The sequence below is a fragment of the Diceros bicornis genome, chromosome 17 (genome assembly GCF_020826845.1).
Source record: "Diceros bicornis minor isolate mBicDic1 chromosome 17, mDicBic1.mat.cur, whole genome shotgun sequence".
NCBI lineage: Eukaryota > Metazoa > Chordata > Mammalia > Perissodactyla > Rhinocerotidae > Diceros > Diceros bicornis.
In genome coordinates, this window is record NC_080756.1 from 45,137,622 (window position 1) to 45,152,151 (window position 14,530).

Sequence of the window (14,530 nt, forward strand, 5' to 3'; positions counted from 1 at the left end):
CCCTAAATTCCAACCCTATGTAAATGATTCATTAATCTTTCTCTCTTGACTCAACCAATCTTCTGACTTTTAATTCACATTTTCAGTTGTTTTCTGAGCACTTCTCTTTAGATTACTCCTTTATGCCTCTAACCCAAGTAAAAACTCATTCATTTTGTCCATATCTACTGTGGCTCTTACTTATATTGTTATCACTACCAACTTTCCAGTCACCTGGACTCATATTCAGCATTGACATCTCTTCCCCCTTGCTCGTTGCTTCAGTTGCCATGGTTTTATCAGTGGAATCTATTGCATCTTATGTTTCTACCCTCTATATTTCACAAAAGTGGGAGGCCTGATTATAACTTGAGCCCTCATTATAGTTTACCAAGATGATTTTTTAACTTCCTAACTTTCTTCCTACCTCCAGTATCCCTCCCATTCTATCAAACAGCACATGGCCTTCAGAGTAATCATCCTAAGTGACAATTCTAATCATTTCACTTGTGTCTAATATCTTCAATGATTCCATTATCTTCAGAGTAATTTCCAAATTCCTTAAAAATATATTAAATGCCTCTTATGATATGACCCCAATCTATCTTCTCCCCTGATTCCCAAATAACTTGAGTTTCTTACCATCCTGAAAATTTGTCTGACACTTTCACAACTCTATGCTTTTGCTCATGCCATTTGCGCTGCTATCACCTCTTCATATTGAAATACTTCTTTCTTTAAAACATAAAATGATTTCTCTCACCTCTCCAACTAGAAATAAGTTCTTCTTACATTCCTCAATAGAATATGAGTCTGCAATGACTGAGAATAGATATTTTTCATCTTATATCCCCAACTGCACCTAGCATACTGCCTTGAATATAGCAGAAACAGAGTAAATATTAAATTGAGTTGACATATTAGCCTCTTTCTGATGAGTCTGTGATGTGTCAAATCTAGATAAATGCAATTATGTGATGAATTTAATCTTAAAGGTAGATAATATTGAAATTCATATTTTTTATGTGAGATGTTTGTAGAACCAAAATCTCTACTTAACTATGGATGTGCTTTTATGGAACTTAATTTAAAATAGTAATAAATAAAAAATTCTTCAAATTTTAAATCTATTATTCAGATTTCCTCATTTTTTATACCTTCTATTCCTTGGGGACTCAGCAAAGAGCAGACTTTATGCATACATTTAAATGCTGAGATATAATCAAAAAATTTACCTACCAGTTTCTCTATCAACCAAAATAAACACTAAGCTATTTAAACATTAGATTGATTTTTCTGAATTCAAAGCTTTGCTTTATCTGAAATTTTATGCAAGTTAGCAAAATATGACTATCTCTAAATTTCAAGTAAATTCCATCAAGCTAAAGTTTGCCTGTGCTCTAACGATGGGATGAAATCCAGTAATATGAATGAGAAATTGAGAATAGGAATGGCTGCAGGAGATATAAACTATAAGAAAACTGTAAGGAAATCCCTACTCATTTCCAACCAAAATTTCCTAGATAATTCCTTAAAAGTAAAAGGCAGAGAAGAGCTGGACCACTATCTGAATAATTTCTTCCATTTATACTCTTAACCTAGCTAATCTACCTTAACATTTTTTTCCCTAAACAAAAGTTTCTAGTCTTTAATTCTCTAATAGCTGCTTTACTTTTTCTGCAAAGATTAGAAAAGGTCAAAAAACTGAGGACTGATGATGCATACAGGTTATTTCAAAACCATTTTTAAAGAATAATTAAAGCCTTATGAGGAGATCATTTTATTTTAAATTTCCCCCAAATCACTTTTGACTCATATATATCTAAAAAGCTTATCAAGAACGATATATCTTATCTGGGGATAAAAGTTCAAAACCATTGCTTTATCTTCAATAATAATTGCTACTAATTGCTAGCAGGAACCTTTATAATAATACCAGTACATTATCTTATTTACATTTCATAGTCACTCAGCAAAGTAAGCATCACCAACCCCGTCTTAGAGCTGAGGAAAGTGATAATGAGGTTAAATAACTTGCCTGAGGCTATATAGCTAGTAAGTCAGGAAATAGTCAATGCAGCCCTTTCAGAGAGATCAGGGCCTAAACACAGGATGGTCATACAAGATAGTTAGCTGACAACTGGATAGTCCCAGGGCAAAAAAAAAAAAAAAGTTGAAGAAACATCCTGTAGTGTCAATGTATAAGAAATACTAAGGCCTGTTACACTTATGTCTAGCTCTTTCTTTAATTTTGTTTTCTTTTGCATTCTCTTTCTTCAGTTCCTGGAAATCTTTCTGCTGCGTTGTCTGTGATGATAGCTGGCTTCTTTGAAATACATAGGAAACACTTCCCTCCAGTGGAACAGCCACTTTCAGGCAAGGTTCTCACGGTTTCCTCCATGTCCTGTTTCCACATGGTTTTTCAGTATGTTTTACTTGGAGTGGCTGAAACACTGGTCAACCAAGCCTGTGAGTAACAATTTTATCAGCTCATGTTAGAAAATATTGAGCCTTTACACAGAACACATCACTTCAATGGGAACAATTCAAATCATTGGTGATTATTCACTCCCTGGAGATTTCCCACAATGCTTCAGAACAAGCTTATTTAATCTTCATTTAAAAAAACAGAAAAGTTTAATTTCTCTTCATTCTTCTACCACATACAGAACAATTATTAATTCTATCTGAATGTAGATGGAATGAAATATTAAGCTGGTTAAAGGCAGTAACCATATGTTCATATACACTACAGGAGGAGAAAACTCTGCTAAACCCTAGAAGACAACTCCAACATACTCAGATGAAAACTCTCATCTTCTCTCCTACCTTCCCTCTTCCCACTTCCCTCTCTCTCACAGGTAAACTCTCAGTCACAGGTAAACTCACATATATACTCCCTCCAAAAATAGCATTTAATGTACTTTGAAAGTGTATAAACATGCAAATGAAATATAAATTTGAGCCAATTTTCCAGATAACTCAATGACTTTAAATTAAATTATACTAAATTAAATGTGATCACTAGTGTTTCATAAGACAGGTTCAAAATAACTTTATTAAATATCAGGCATTTTCTGGATTATCTAGATGGCTTATGTTAATTAAATCAGCCACTTTAAAATTTATCAAAATATTTCCGTGACTTTTTGCAATACAGTAATATATGTGTGTGTGTGTGTGTATTTATCAGTGTAATCTATTGCATCTTATGTTTCTACATTCCTTATATTTCCCTGAAATGGGAGCCCTGATTGTAACTCAAGCCCCCATTATACTTTATCAAGATTATTTTTTAACTTCCCAACTACCTTCCTACCTCCAATATTGCTCTCATTCTATCAGCTCAGCACACAACCTTTAGAGTAATCATCCTAAATGACAATTCTAATCATTTCACTTGTGTCTAAAATCTTAAATTATTCTATTGTCTTCATCATTTCCAAATTCGTTAAATATATATACTTAATAAAGATACATATATTCACATACACAAACATATATATGACACCAAAGCAATTCATTGAAAAGTCAAAATAAAATTAATTAATTAAGCTTAAGTAATTATAGTCATATATGTGTGTTAGACTTCTGTTTTATATCATTTCATTCCATATATTTTGCATGAATAAATTATTTCATGAGATTCTAAGATGTGGATATCACTGTTTGACACTGCAAAAAATACAAAAGAAGTATAAAAAAAGGCCACTACACAAACGTTTGTGATTCCCCTGCTGTTGTTTCCAGAAAATTGTTGGAAGTAGTCAACCAAAATTTTCTGGACTAGATGTGAACAAAGTAATGAGTGAAGGTGATGAATGAATACAGCCAGGAAATTCCCAGCCAGCTTAGCAACAGTGGTTCAACACACAAAAGCCAGAGAGTGCAGGCTGTTAAAAAGGCAGAGCATGCAATATAAATCACTGAGTCCACCCCTCCTTGATTTACCCATCAGGACACAGAAGTCCAGCTGAGTCAGTTGACTTGCTCACTATAGACATCATGAAGTAGGGACCAGAAGACTTTGTTTTGATTTCCAGCTTTATCCCTTACCACCTGTGTGACCTTGAGAATTCATTTAACCTCTAAACTTCACCTTTCTGATCTTTAAACTGGAAATAATTATAATTATCCCTTATAGCTCAGCATCAGTGTAAGAATCAATGGAAATGCGAGACTACTCCTTGAGAAGCAAGTGACATAAAGTGTGAAAGGTGTTTTGAACTGTAAAATCAAGAATTACTTTTCTGGGAGGCAGTACAGCATAGTGGTTAATATCTATGGTCTGAAAGTCAGACAGATCTGAGTTCAAATCCAGTTCTACCACTGACGAGCTGTGTGACCTTGGGAAAATTATTCTGAATTTCTAAGCCTTTCTCATCATTTATAAGATGAGGAAGAGTTATAGCTAGGAATATGTGAAATATTTTATGTAAAGGAAAAAGCAGAGCGTCTAGTATCTAGACAGCACTCAATAATGAGCATATATAATGTGTGCTGTTGTTATTATTACTATTATCATCTTTCACACAAATTAATAGTGCCAGACTCAGGGCTCAAGCACAGGTGTGCTACTCATAGCTCTTTCTACCACACTTACCACAACTCAAACACCAGGACACCAGCTGGGGTGAGCAGAATTGTGTCTTTTTCACATGAGTCATCCTAGATCCCATTTTTCCCCTTACTTCTCACCTTCAATCCAAGAAAAAATCTAATCTTTACTCTGAAATATAATCTCAATCTGGTCATCTCTCACCATCTCCTCTGCGATCCACCTCGTCAGTGTCACCATTGCCTCTAGTCCCAATTCTGTCAGGGCCTCTTAACTTGTCTCCCTGCTTCCTCTCCTGCCCCACGAGTCCATTCTCTTCAAAACAGCTCTCATGCTCTTTCCAAAACACAAGTCCTGTCATTCCCCTGCTTTAAATCACACTATAGGATTTTGGAGATAAATTCCTTAAATGATGAATAAGATTCCACGTGATTTGGCCTCTGTGTACTGCTCCAACTACATTTTGTAACATTCTTCCCCTACATTTTGTAACATTCTAGTGAACATTTCACTAGAAATTTGACAGTCTTCATCTTGTGTTTCTAAGGTGTCAAATTTATCTCTGCCCCAAGGCCTTTGCACCTGCTCTTCTTTCTGTCTGGAATCCACTTTCTTCTGTTTTCAAGTGGCTGGCTTCTCATTATTGAGTTTTTTCAAAGACCATCTCTTTAGACAAGCCTCTCTGGTCATCCTTTCACTTTCCAATTCATAGCCCTTTTCATTTTTTTTAATAGCACTTGTCAGAATTTGAAGTTATTTTATTTATATGTGTATGTTTATTGTCTGCCCCTCACTATGAGACTGTATAGTCTTGAAGTCAAGATTCTTATCCTTTTTTTCATCCTTGTATTTTTCTGTGTTCCTCCTTCCGGAAAAGTGCACGGACAGGGTAGGTAACCAATAAATACATTTTGATTGAATAAACAAATTAATGAATGACATCTACAGCTATTTCTCTACAAGTACAATAAAAACATATTATTCAGTCAGAGGGAGAAGGTCAAATACCGTATGATTTCCTTCTTTAAGTAGTAGATAATAACAACAATAAACACATAGAGACAGAGATTGGATTGGTGGTTACCAGAGGGGAAGGGGGGAGGGAGGAGGGCGAAAGGGATAATTCGGCACATGTGTGTGGTGATGGGTTGTAATTAGTATTTGGGTGGTGAACATGATGTAATCTATGCAGAAATAGAAGTATAATGATTTACACCTGAAATTTATACAATGTTATAAACCAATGTTACTGCAATAAACAAAAAATTAAAAAAAATATATTATTCAAATTACTGACAATGTCCTACATTGATGGCACTGAGCAAGGAAGCATGGTAAACAGTTCCCCAAATTTCAGTGGAAATTTTTTACCCTACTAAGTCATGTTGTACCTTGGAGATGATTGATCTACAAGAAAAAAAAACATATAGAAAATGTTTCAAATTATGTCATAATTATGGCAATGTAAGGCCAGCCCTGGTGGCCTAATGGTTAAGTTCGGCACTCTGTGCTTTGGCCGCCCAGGTTCAGATGCCGGGCGCAGACCCACACCACTCATCTGTCAGTGGCCATGCTGTGGCAGTGGCTCACGTACAAAAAGAGGAAGATTGGCAACAGATGTTAGCTCAGGGCGAATCTTCCTCAGCAAAAAAAAAAAGAAAAAGAGAAAAAAATTATAGCAATGTATACCCCAGCTATCTCGTAACATGTGTTTGTTTATTTGTTCAAAAAATACTATGTGGGTGTCTACAATGTGCTTGATACTGCTCTAGGAGCTTAAGACACATCAGTTACAAAAAAAAAAGACACAAATTTCTGCCATTGTAGAACTTACATTCTATCAAGGGGAGAAACATAATAAACAATAAATGTAATAAATAATTAAATTACAGAGCATGCTAGAAGATGATGAGTGCTATAAGAAAAGAAAGGATAGAGCAGGATAAGGGAGATCAGACATGCCAAGCATATGAGGGAGCAGGTTGCAGCATTAAGAGACTAATTAAGATAGAACTCAGTGAGAGGTAACATTTGAGGGAAGACTTGAAAGAGTTAAGGGAGTCAGCCACAGGATATATGAAAAGAATATCACGGCTGGCAGAGGAATCTGTAAATGCAAAGATGGGAGTGTGTCTGGCAAGAAAGTGCAAAGGGTCTTGTGCCATTGGTGGACAGTGAGGAAGGAATAAACCAGTAAGAGAAGAGTCAGAGTGGCCATTGTAAAGACTCTGACTTGGGCTCTGAATGAAATGGGAAAAGGAGTGACATAATATTACTTACCCTTTTAAAGAACCCCTCTCTCCACCATGGAGAATATACTGTAGCGAGGAAAAAGATAGATGAATTGAGACAGTAATCCAGGGAACACAAACAAGTATCTCTGACCAGGGATGGAGCAGTATAGGTTGTGAGAAGTGGTCAAAGTTTAGTTATATTTTGAAGACAGAACCAACAGGGTCTGAAAGAAAGAGACGGGTTAAGAATGCCATCAAATCGTATGGCCTGAGCAACTGGAAGGATGAAGTCGCCATCTACCGAGAGATAAAAGGCTACAGGTGAAGCAAGTTTTGAGGAGAAGGCCACAAGTTTATTTTTGAACATGTTGAAATTGAGATGTCCAATAAAGATATCAAATAGGCAATTGGAAATCCAAGTCTGGACTTTGGTAATGAGATACGGGATAGATGCAAATTTGAGAGTCATAAGCATATCAACGGCATTTAAAGTGATAGGTCACTTCAAGATCATCAAGGTAGCAAGCGTGGACAGGTAGTCAGTGTAGAAAGAGGAGAGGATTCAAGAACTGAGGCCTGAGGCACTCCACCATTAAGATATCAGGAAAAGAGGAGAAATCTACAAAGGACATAGAAAAGAAGTAACTAGTGAAAAAAGAAGAAAACTGAAAGAACAATCTTAGAAGTCAAATGAAAAAAAGGTATCGAGGAGGGAGTGATGAATTGTGCCAAATGCTGCTGATAGATCAAGTAAGATGAGGACTGAGAATTGACAATTGGATTAAGCAATAGTTATTGGTGAATTTGACAAAAGCTTTTTCATGAGGGGCATAAAACCTGATTGGAATAAGTTTAAGGGATAATGGGAAGAGAAAATCGGAGACAATTCATTTGAAGAATTTTGCTGCAAAGGGGAAAAAAGAAATGGAGCAGTAGCTAATAAAGGAATGGGGCTAAGAAAAGGTTTTTTATTTGTGTTTCTTTGTTTTCAAAGAAGGAAAAATAATGGCATAATATAGTGTGTTAGTGAGAATGATTCAATAGAGAAAGAAAATTGATGAGAATACTGGAGAGAGAGGGGTTGAGATCTAATTTACAAGTTGAGGGTTTGGCTTTAGATAGTGGCAAGGAGAGTTCATCAATGGTAACAGTTTGGAAGGCAGAGTATGTAGGTGCAGAAACTTATGGTGCATAAATATGGTGTGGAGATTCTGTGGAAATTCTCTTCAATTTTTTCAGTGAAGTACGAAGCCAGGCCATGAGCTGTGAGTGAGGATGGGGAAGGTCATTTTGGTGATTTGAAGAGAAAAGAGAGGCATGAAGTTGTTGTCTATGATAATGGGAGAGTGAATGAACTAGGGAGACATAGGTTACCAGAGAGCATTAGGAGGCCATTTAAGGTTTGTGGGCAGGAATTTAAAATAAGTTGGTCTACATGGTTGTGTGTTTTTCTCCATCCACATTAAGCTGCATGGATATAGAAGCAGCGATGGGGCAGACCATGAATTGTTTTGCTAATCATGGTCCAGAAAGCAAAAGAAAGGCAAAGGAATGAGGGTATGTGAAGGCTATGATTATAATAATTGACCATGGAACTTAACTTGGGTAAAAAGAGTAGTGGGGACATGACGTGCATGAAAGAGGTGAAAATAATGAAAAGAGGAATGGAGTGGAGGTCTGGGAGGAGTACAAGCCTTTTTGTGGCTCACTAGTAGACGGTAAGCTGGAAACACAGAAGGTAGTTGCCAAAAGGGGAAGCACAAAGTTGAGATTGTGGAATGGATGCAGTTATTGGTCTAGGGTATGGGTTGGCAAACTTTTTCTGAAAAATGTTAGATAGTAAATAATTAGGCTTTGCACACCAGACAATCTCTGTTACTACTCAACTCTGTCACTGTGGTATATAAGCAGTCATAGACAATATAAAATGAATGTGTGTGGCTGTGTTCCAATAAAACTTTATTTATAAATAGGTGGCAGGCTGAACCTCACCTGACCATGGTTCACCAACCTCTGGTCCAGGGTACAAGGTTCAGGGTGTGACCACGAGTGTGAGTGGCTAAGGTAGAGTGGAGGACAAGGACATTGGAGAGGAGGTCAAGGAACTGAGAAACCAAGATTTGGAAGGATGGAAGGTTGGAAGATGATCTATATGTATGTTAAAATTGCTGAGAATTAAGACAGGAGTAGAACTGGAGATTGCGACCATGAGAAAGGAGGTGATGACTTTGAATGAGAGGAAAATGTCCAAGAGATTGGCAGACCACAGCACAAAAGAGAAGTATTAGGTGATATAATTGGATAACATGAGATTCAAAGCAGAAGCTTTTGAGAGATGAGGAAGAAATAATGATCTGAAAGTGGTAATAGGATGAAGTTCTGTTTTCTGGGACTGTGGTACTTCTCTGCATGTTCAAAATAAATTCTCAGCAAACACATACATATATTTTAACTGATTAAGAACAATTGGAGTAAAAGAAATTTCCAGCAATGAGTTCCCAGTATCAAGTGCCTCAGGAAGGTGGTTATAGCCCTAAAGTTTATAGATTCCGCATGTGCTGTGATGGGGCATCTTTGCAAACACTAACCAGCCTCCACCTGGAGGCATAGTTCAGCTCTCATTGGCAAGAAGACCAGCTTCCACATATACTTTGAATATTTTTTACTGTGTCTTCACAGTAAAATGAGAATTTTAGAATAGTGGCAGACTTGTTGATAATATCTATACTATAATGTGCTACAAGAAGTATCATGGAGCCTAAAAAAATCAAGTCGATGATCAATAAAGCCGAAAAAGATTAGAACATGCAAGTAGATGCTTGAAAATGGAGATTCGAGGACTTCAAAAGCTAAGTCCTATAAAAGGGAACCAGAGGCTTTCAAAACGACTAAAATGACACCAAAGAGAGATTAACCAGCAGGCAGAGAGCTGGCAAAGTATGTTCATGAATTATATAGCACACCAGAAGTTCTAGCAAGAGAAAAGCATAGGATTAATAATTAACTAGCAGAGTAATAATGGGCTTGTAAGTTCTGCTTTTTCTCAGTGAAAGAAATCGGCCTACTTAGTCTTTCTGCCCATAGTTTGTCTCCTCATATTTATGGAGAAGAAAGTTCATAAGCCAAATCCTTTTTAAAATTGTGAATCACTTCTTCCCAAAGCCTCTTCAGCATTTCCCTCATACTCTCCTTCGGGTCTTCCTGAAAACACTTGCAAGCTTCACCTCCAGATCCCCTGGTGATTTGCACTGCTCAAGAGAGCTGTGGTACCCACGGCCCCTTGCTGCCAATATGTGAAGTCCTTCTCCACAGTTTTTTATTTATCACCATCATTATCTTCATTTCCAATAAGTATTTATGGCATTAAGTGCCTGTTTAGCATTGCCCTTAGTACTGGGCATATCTCTGCTCTCTGCCCACCCCCCAGAGATTAAAATCCAGGAAAGATATTCTAATGTCTTTTCCCATCCTCAGCCCCAGCACCTTTCCTGGAGCACAGAGAGGGACTCCTTTAAATGTTCATTGGAAGATAAATAAAAACATGTGGAGGACACACAGAAAGCAAACAAATGCTAAATGAATGCAGGAAGGAATATTAATAGTTAACATCATGTATTAGTAAGTTTATATAAAAGTGCTGGACAAATGCAAAGTTTCACTGGGGTAAAGTCAAATAAGCCAGGAGTGAAATGTTCCTGAGACAGAGGGAGGAGATAAGACCTCTTTCTTCTTACAGAGAAGGAAACTAAAGGTCTAGTGTTTACAGTATTTTGGTTTTCTATCACCATTTTTCTTTTATAAATGAGCTTTGATGTTTATGTATGATCTCTCATTGTAAAAAATTTTGCAAAGTACAAAAAAATAAGGAGAAGAAAAATTAAAAACCCAATAATTCAACCACTCAAAGCGAAAACTGTTCATGTTATTTAACGTATTTCCTTACAATTTTTTGCCACACGTATACAAAAGAGAGAGAGTAGTACAAGAAACTCCCATGTGTTCATGTTCCCGCTTCAATAATTTTCAACTCATAGCCAAACTTCTCTCATCTCTACTCTCATTCTTTTACTTCCTTCTTGCCGTATAATTTTGAAGCAAATCCAAAACACTGTATTATAATAAATATTGTAAATATTTTGGCATGTATCCCTAAGACTACCATCATATTTTAGGATAGTTGTGTTAATATAGTGTGTACAAAATCATACATACTTATTTTCATCTATTCCTGATATCAAAAAAATTATTTTTAATTGAAATTTTTAAAAAATTTACCTCCATGATTTTCTTTCAACTTCTTGCCACCATCATTACTATTACACCAACAACAACTTAGGGGAAAAGAGATAACCATTTGGAGACCCAATGTTTAAGCTATTGTCTCTCTTTAGGTACCCTCTCCTTAAATGGGACAATACAAAGGGCTTTATGCAACGCCTTGCACAAGTACGGGCTATTTGATTAGGTAAGGTTAATATTGTTAAAAATAGCTAAACTTGGGGCTGGCCCCATGGCGTAGTGGTTAAGTTCAGTGTGCTCCCCTTCAGCAGCCCTGGTTCGCAGGTTCAGATCCCAGGTGTGGACCTACACCACTCGTCACCCATGCTGTGGTGGTGACCCACATAGAAATAGAGGAAGACTGGCACAGATGTTAGCTCAGGGCTAATCTTCCTCAGCAAAAAAAAAAAAGGCTAAACTTTATTCAGTCCCTACAAATCAGTACTGTAATAAGCACTTTGCATATATTATAGCAGATAAGCGTCACAGCCCTTCTACAGGTGAGTAATGATATTATTCCCATTTTATAGAGAAGGATATTGAGGCTTGGAAAGTTTAAGTAACTTACCTAACCTCACAGAAGTAGTCAATGGTTGACCTGGGATTGTAGTAAAATCCTGTCTAACTCCAGAGTCCATGCTCCTAACCTCTCTGCTAATTTCAAATGATAAATTAAAGTTTTGCATAGGGAACCTAATGATTTACATTGAGTCACAGTGTCAGAGACTTACTGATAAATTGTCATGATATTATCTAGTACAAGTCTCACCTCAGTCCAAAATTTATCAGAAATATTCAGCTTGTGGTGAAGTTTGTGTGAATATATTTAGACACTAAACCACCAAGTAATCAAATTTTCCTTGTAGTTGTACAAGAGTATATTTTGCCATATTTTATTCCTTGTAGACATCTGTAAATTGTAACATCATAATATACCTTACTGTAGTAACTTTAACAAAGTTCGACCCAAATTTCAACTGCATCAGTAAACTTTCTTTGAGGTGTGATCAGCACTAATTTGAATAGCATCTATAAAAGTATTTTAGAGAGAATGTTCTAAATTCTGACCTCTTTTTCTCTCAGTCTCTGTAATATTATATAGATTTGCTCCAAGTACCATCAGAGGACCTCTATGAATTTTTTGACACTATTCAATGGATTCGGCTGTTCCACAGGGGCACTGCTGGTGGAGTTGGTGTAATCTCATCTCAGAAGGTAAAAATAGGTTCACCGTATACTTATGTATATATTGATTTGATGACTAGAGAAAACCTTAAGAGAGGGGCTTTGCCAGTGTAGTCTTTTTTTTAATTGATCCACTTTTGCAATTAAGATAGAATTAAGATAGGAAATAGACTCTTGCTGTATTCATTAATTTCTGGGAATTGTTTTTCTTTTGATAGGAGGAGGTAATTACAGAATGTCACTTCTCATGAGACCCTGTCTGCTGTCTTTCTTTAGTGTATTTTAAAACAAACAGGTCATTATATTCTTATTAGGTCTTTCAATAAGGCCATATTCAATCATACCTCATAGCTGGCATAGATAATCCTCAGAAACAGTAAGTCCTATGTAAATATAGGAGGATGGGGTATCTGGATGATCTTTTTTCCTCATAATTGCCAGAAGTCTTGTCTGTGGCACCACAGAGAAACTGTGAGTTGAATAACAAATGATCTTGGAAAATTTTCCTCATGGAGAATTTGGTCAGGAGAAATAACAAATCTGAAAAATTCACATGCAAAAGAAAAGTTCTTCTCTTACATGTGCTGGTGGAAAAAATCAGACAGGACGACAATAATGACTAGCTGTCACAGTGAAATGTCTTTGGCTGCATTTTAAATCCACAGACTTTTTCCTTTACTTGCGCTAAAACGTTAATATAGCTTAAATTTTAAAAATTTACTTTTGCTTATTTTATGAAAAATATCACAAGCTTATTCTTCTTTACTTTCAAAAATACTTATGGTTGTGTACTTAAAATACTGTAAAGAAAGTGTTGGTTTATGTTCTCTTGTAACAAACAAATTTAATTTACCTACTTTCAAGCTGTGGAAAAATTAACTTCTGTGAATGAGAAACTCCTTTTAACATAAGAAAGATATTTATCAAGGATACAGTCTGTTCCAGGCACCATAGTGGGCACTGGCGATATCATGGCAAGCAAAATAAACACTTCCAATTCATCACAAAATTTCCAGGGGTGCAGGGAAGCGATAAAATTAAGAGTAATAAATTCAATGATAGGTATAGTAGAGTTCTAGGGAACAAACTTACAATCCTTGATTGATTATTAACAAGATCAAACCCTTCCCTTTTCTTACTTAACTGAGAAAGTTAAGCAAAAGCATGTACTGAATGCTTACTAAGTGCCAGGCTCTACACTACATGGAATTATGTGAGATGTGGTTCCAGTTCTCAAGCGTCTCAAATCTAAACTGCCATAACTAACTGTGTGAACTGCAGCAAGTTGTTGACTTCTCTGGTGATTTGATTCTCTATATGTAAACAAGGAACAAAGCATTGGTATTAGGATTTTATAAGACAACCTAGAAAAGTCTTGCCTATATCTCTACCTAAAACATTTTAGGTGTTGAACATATGTTTCTTTTCTTCATGTTATTTAATGAAGAAGTTTCTGAAAATTTGCTAAAAAAAATAAATCTCTATAATCAAACCACATTTGAGATATTCTAGAAGAACTGAAAAGTCAAATATTACTACTAGTTTATCTTTTATATAAATCTAAATTTTTCATATGCATGCTTAAGCAACCTACCCAGAGTTAAGCCAAACTTCACAGGTTTTCTCCTCAAGACTGTCCTCGCTTGAGACATCAGCCACAAGTTTGGAGGTGCCCAGGGCTGCCATCTCTTCTGATAAGCTGGCTATAAATTTGGAGGTCTCCACAGACTCCCTCAGGTTTGATAATTGGGTAGAACGACTCACAGAACTCAGGAAAGCACAATACTTATGTTTACAGCTTTATTATAGCAAAGAATACAAATTAGAAAAAGCCAAAGGGAGAAGTGCATAGAACAAGGTCTGGGAGGGTCCAAAAGTGAAACTTTCTTCATCCTCAGCCTTGTAGTACCCAGCTGGCACATCAATGTGTGACAATATGCAGAGTATTGCCAACCAGGAATGCTCACCTGAGTTTCAGTGTCCAGAGTCTTTAGTGAGGCTTTACTATGTAGGCAGGATTGATTGAGCCATTGGCCATGTGTTTGAACTCAATTTCCCGCCTCCCTTCCTTCCCAGAGATTGGGCTGATATCATGTAGCACAAAGCCCCAATCCTCTAATCAGATGTTTGGTCTTCCTGGCTTGCCAGCCCCCATTCTGAGTCATCTCTTTAGTGTAAACCATCAGGTAGGACTTGACGGGCCCACCATGAAATATAAAGACACTCCAACCACTCAAGAAATTCAAGGGTTTAGAGTTTACCTCTCAGGAGCCAGGGACAAAGGTCAGGCAAACTC

At 36.6% G+C, this 14,530-nt stretch overlaps 1 protein-coding gene across 1 annotated transcript in view; it reads left to right on the forward strand.

Moving 5' to 3' along the window:
• Nucleotides 1–14,530, forward strand: part of SLC15A5 (solute carrier family 15 member 5) — an 89,799-nt gene that overhangs the window by 52,093 nt on the left and 23,176 nt on the right. Inside the window, 3 exon segments of the mRNA XM_058557404.1 lie at nucleotides 2,260–2,448; nucleotides 12,133–12,174; nucleotides 12,177–12,246. Of these exon segments, the coding sequence (XP_058413387.1) occupies nucleotides 2,260–2,448; nucleotides 12,133–12,174; nucleotides 12,177–12,246 (301 nt within the window).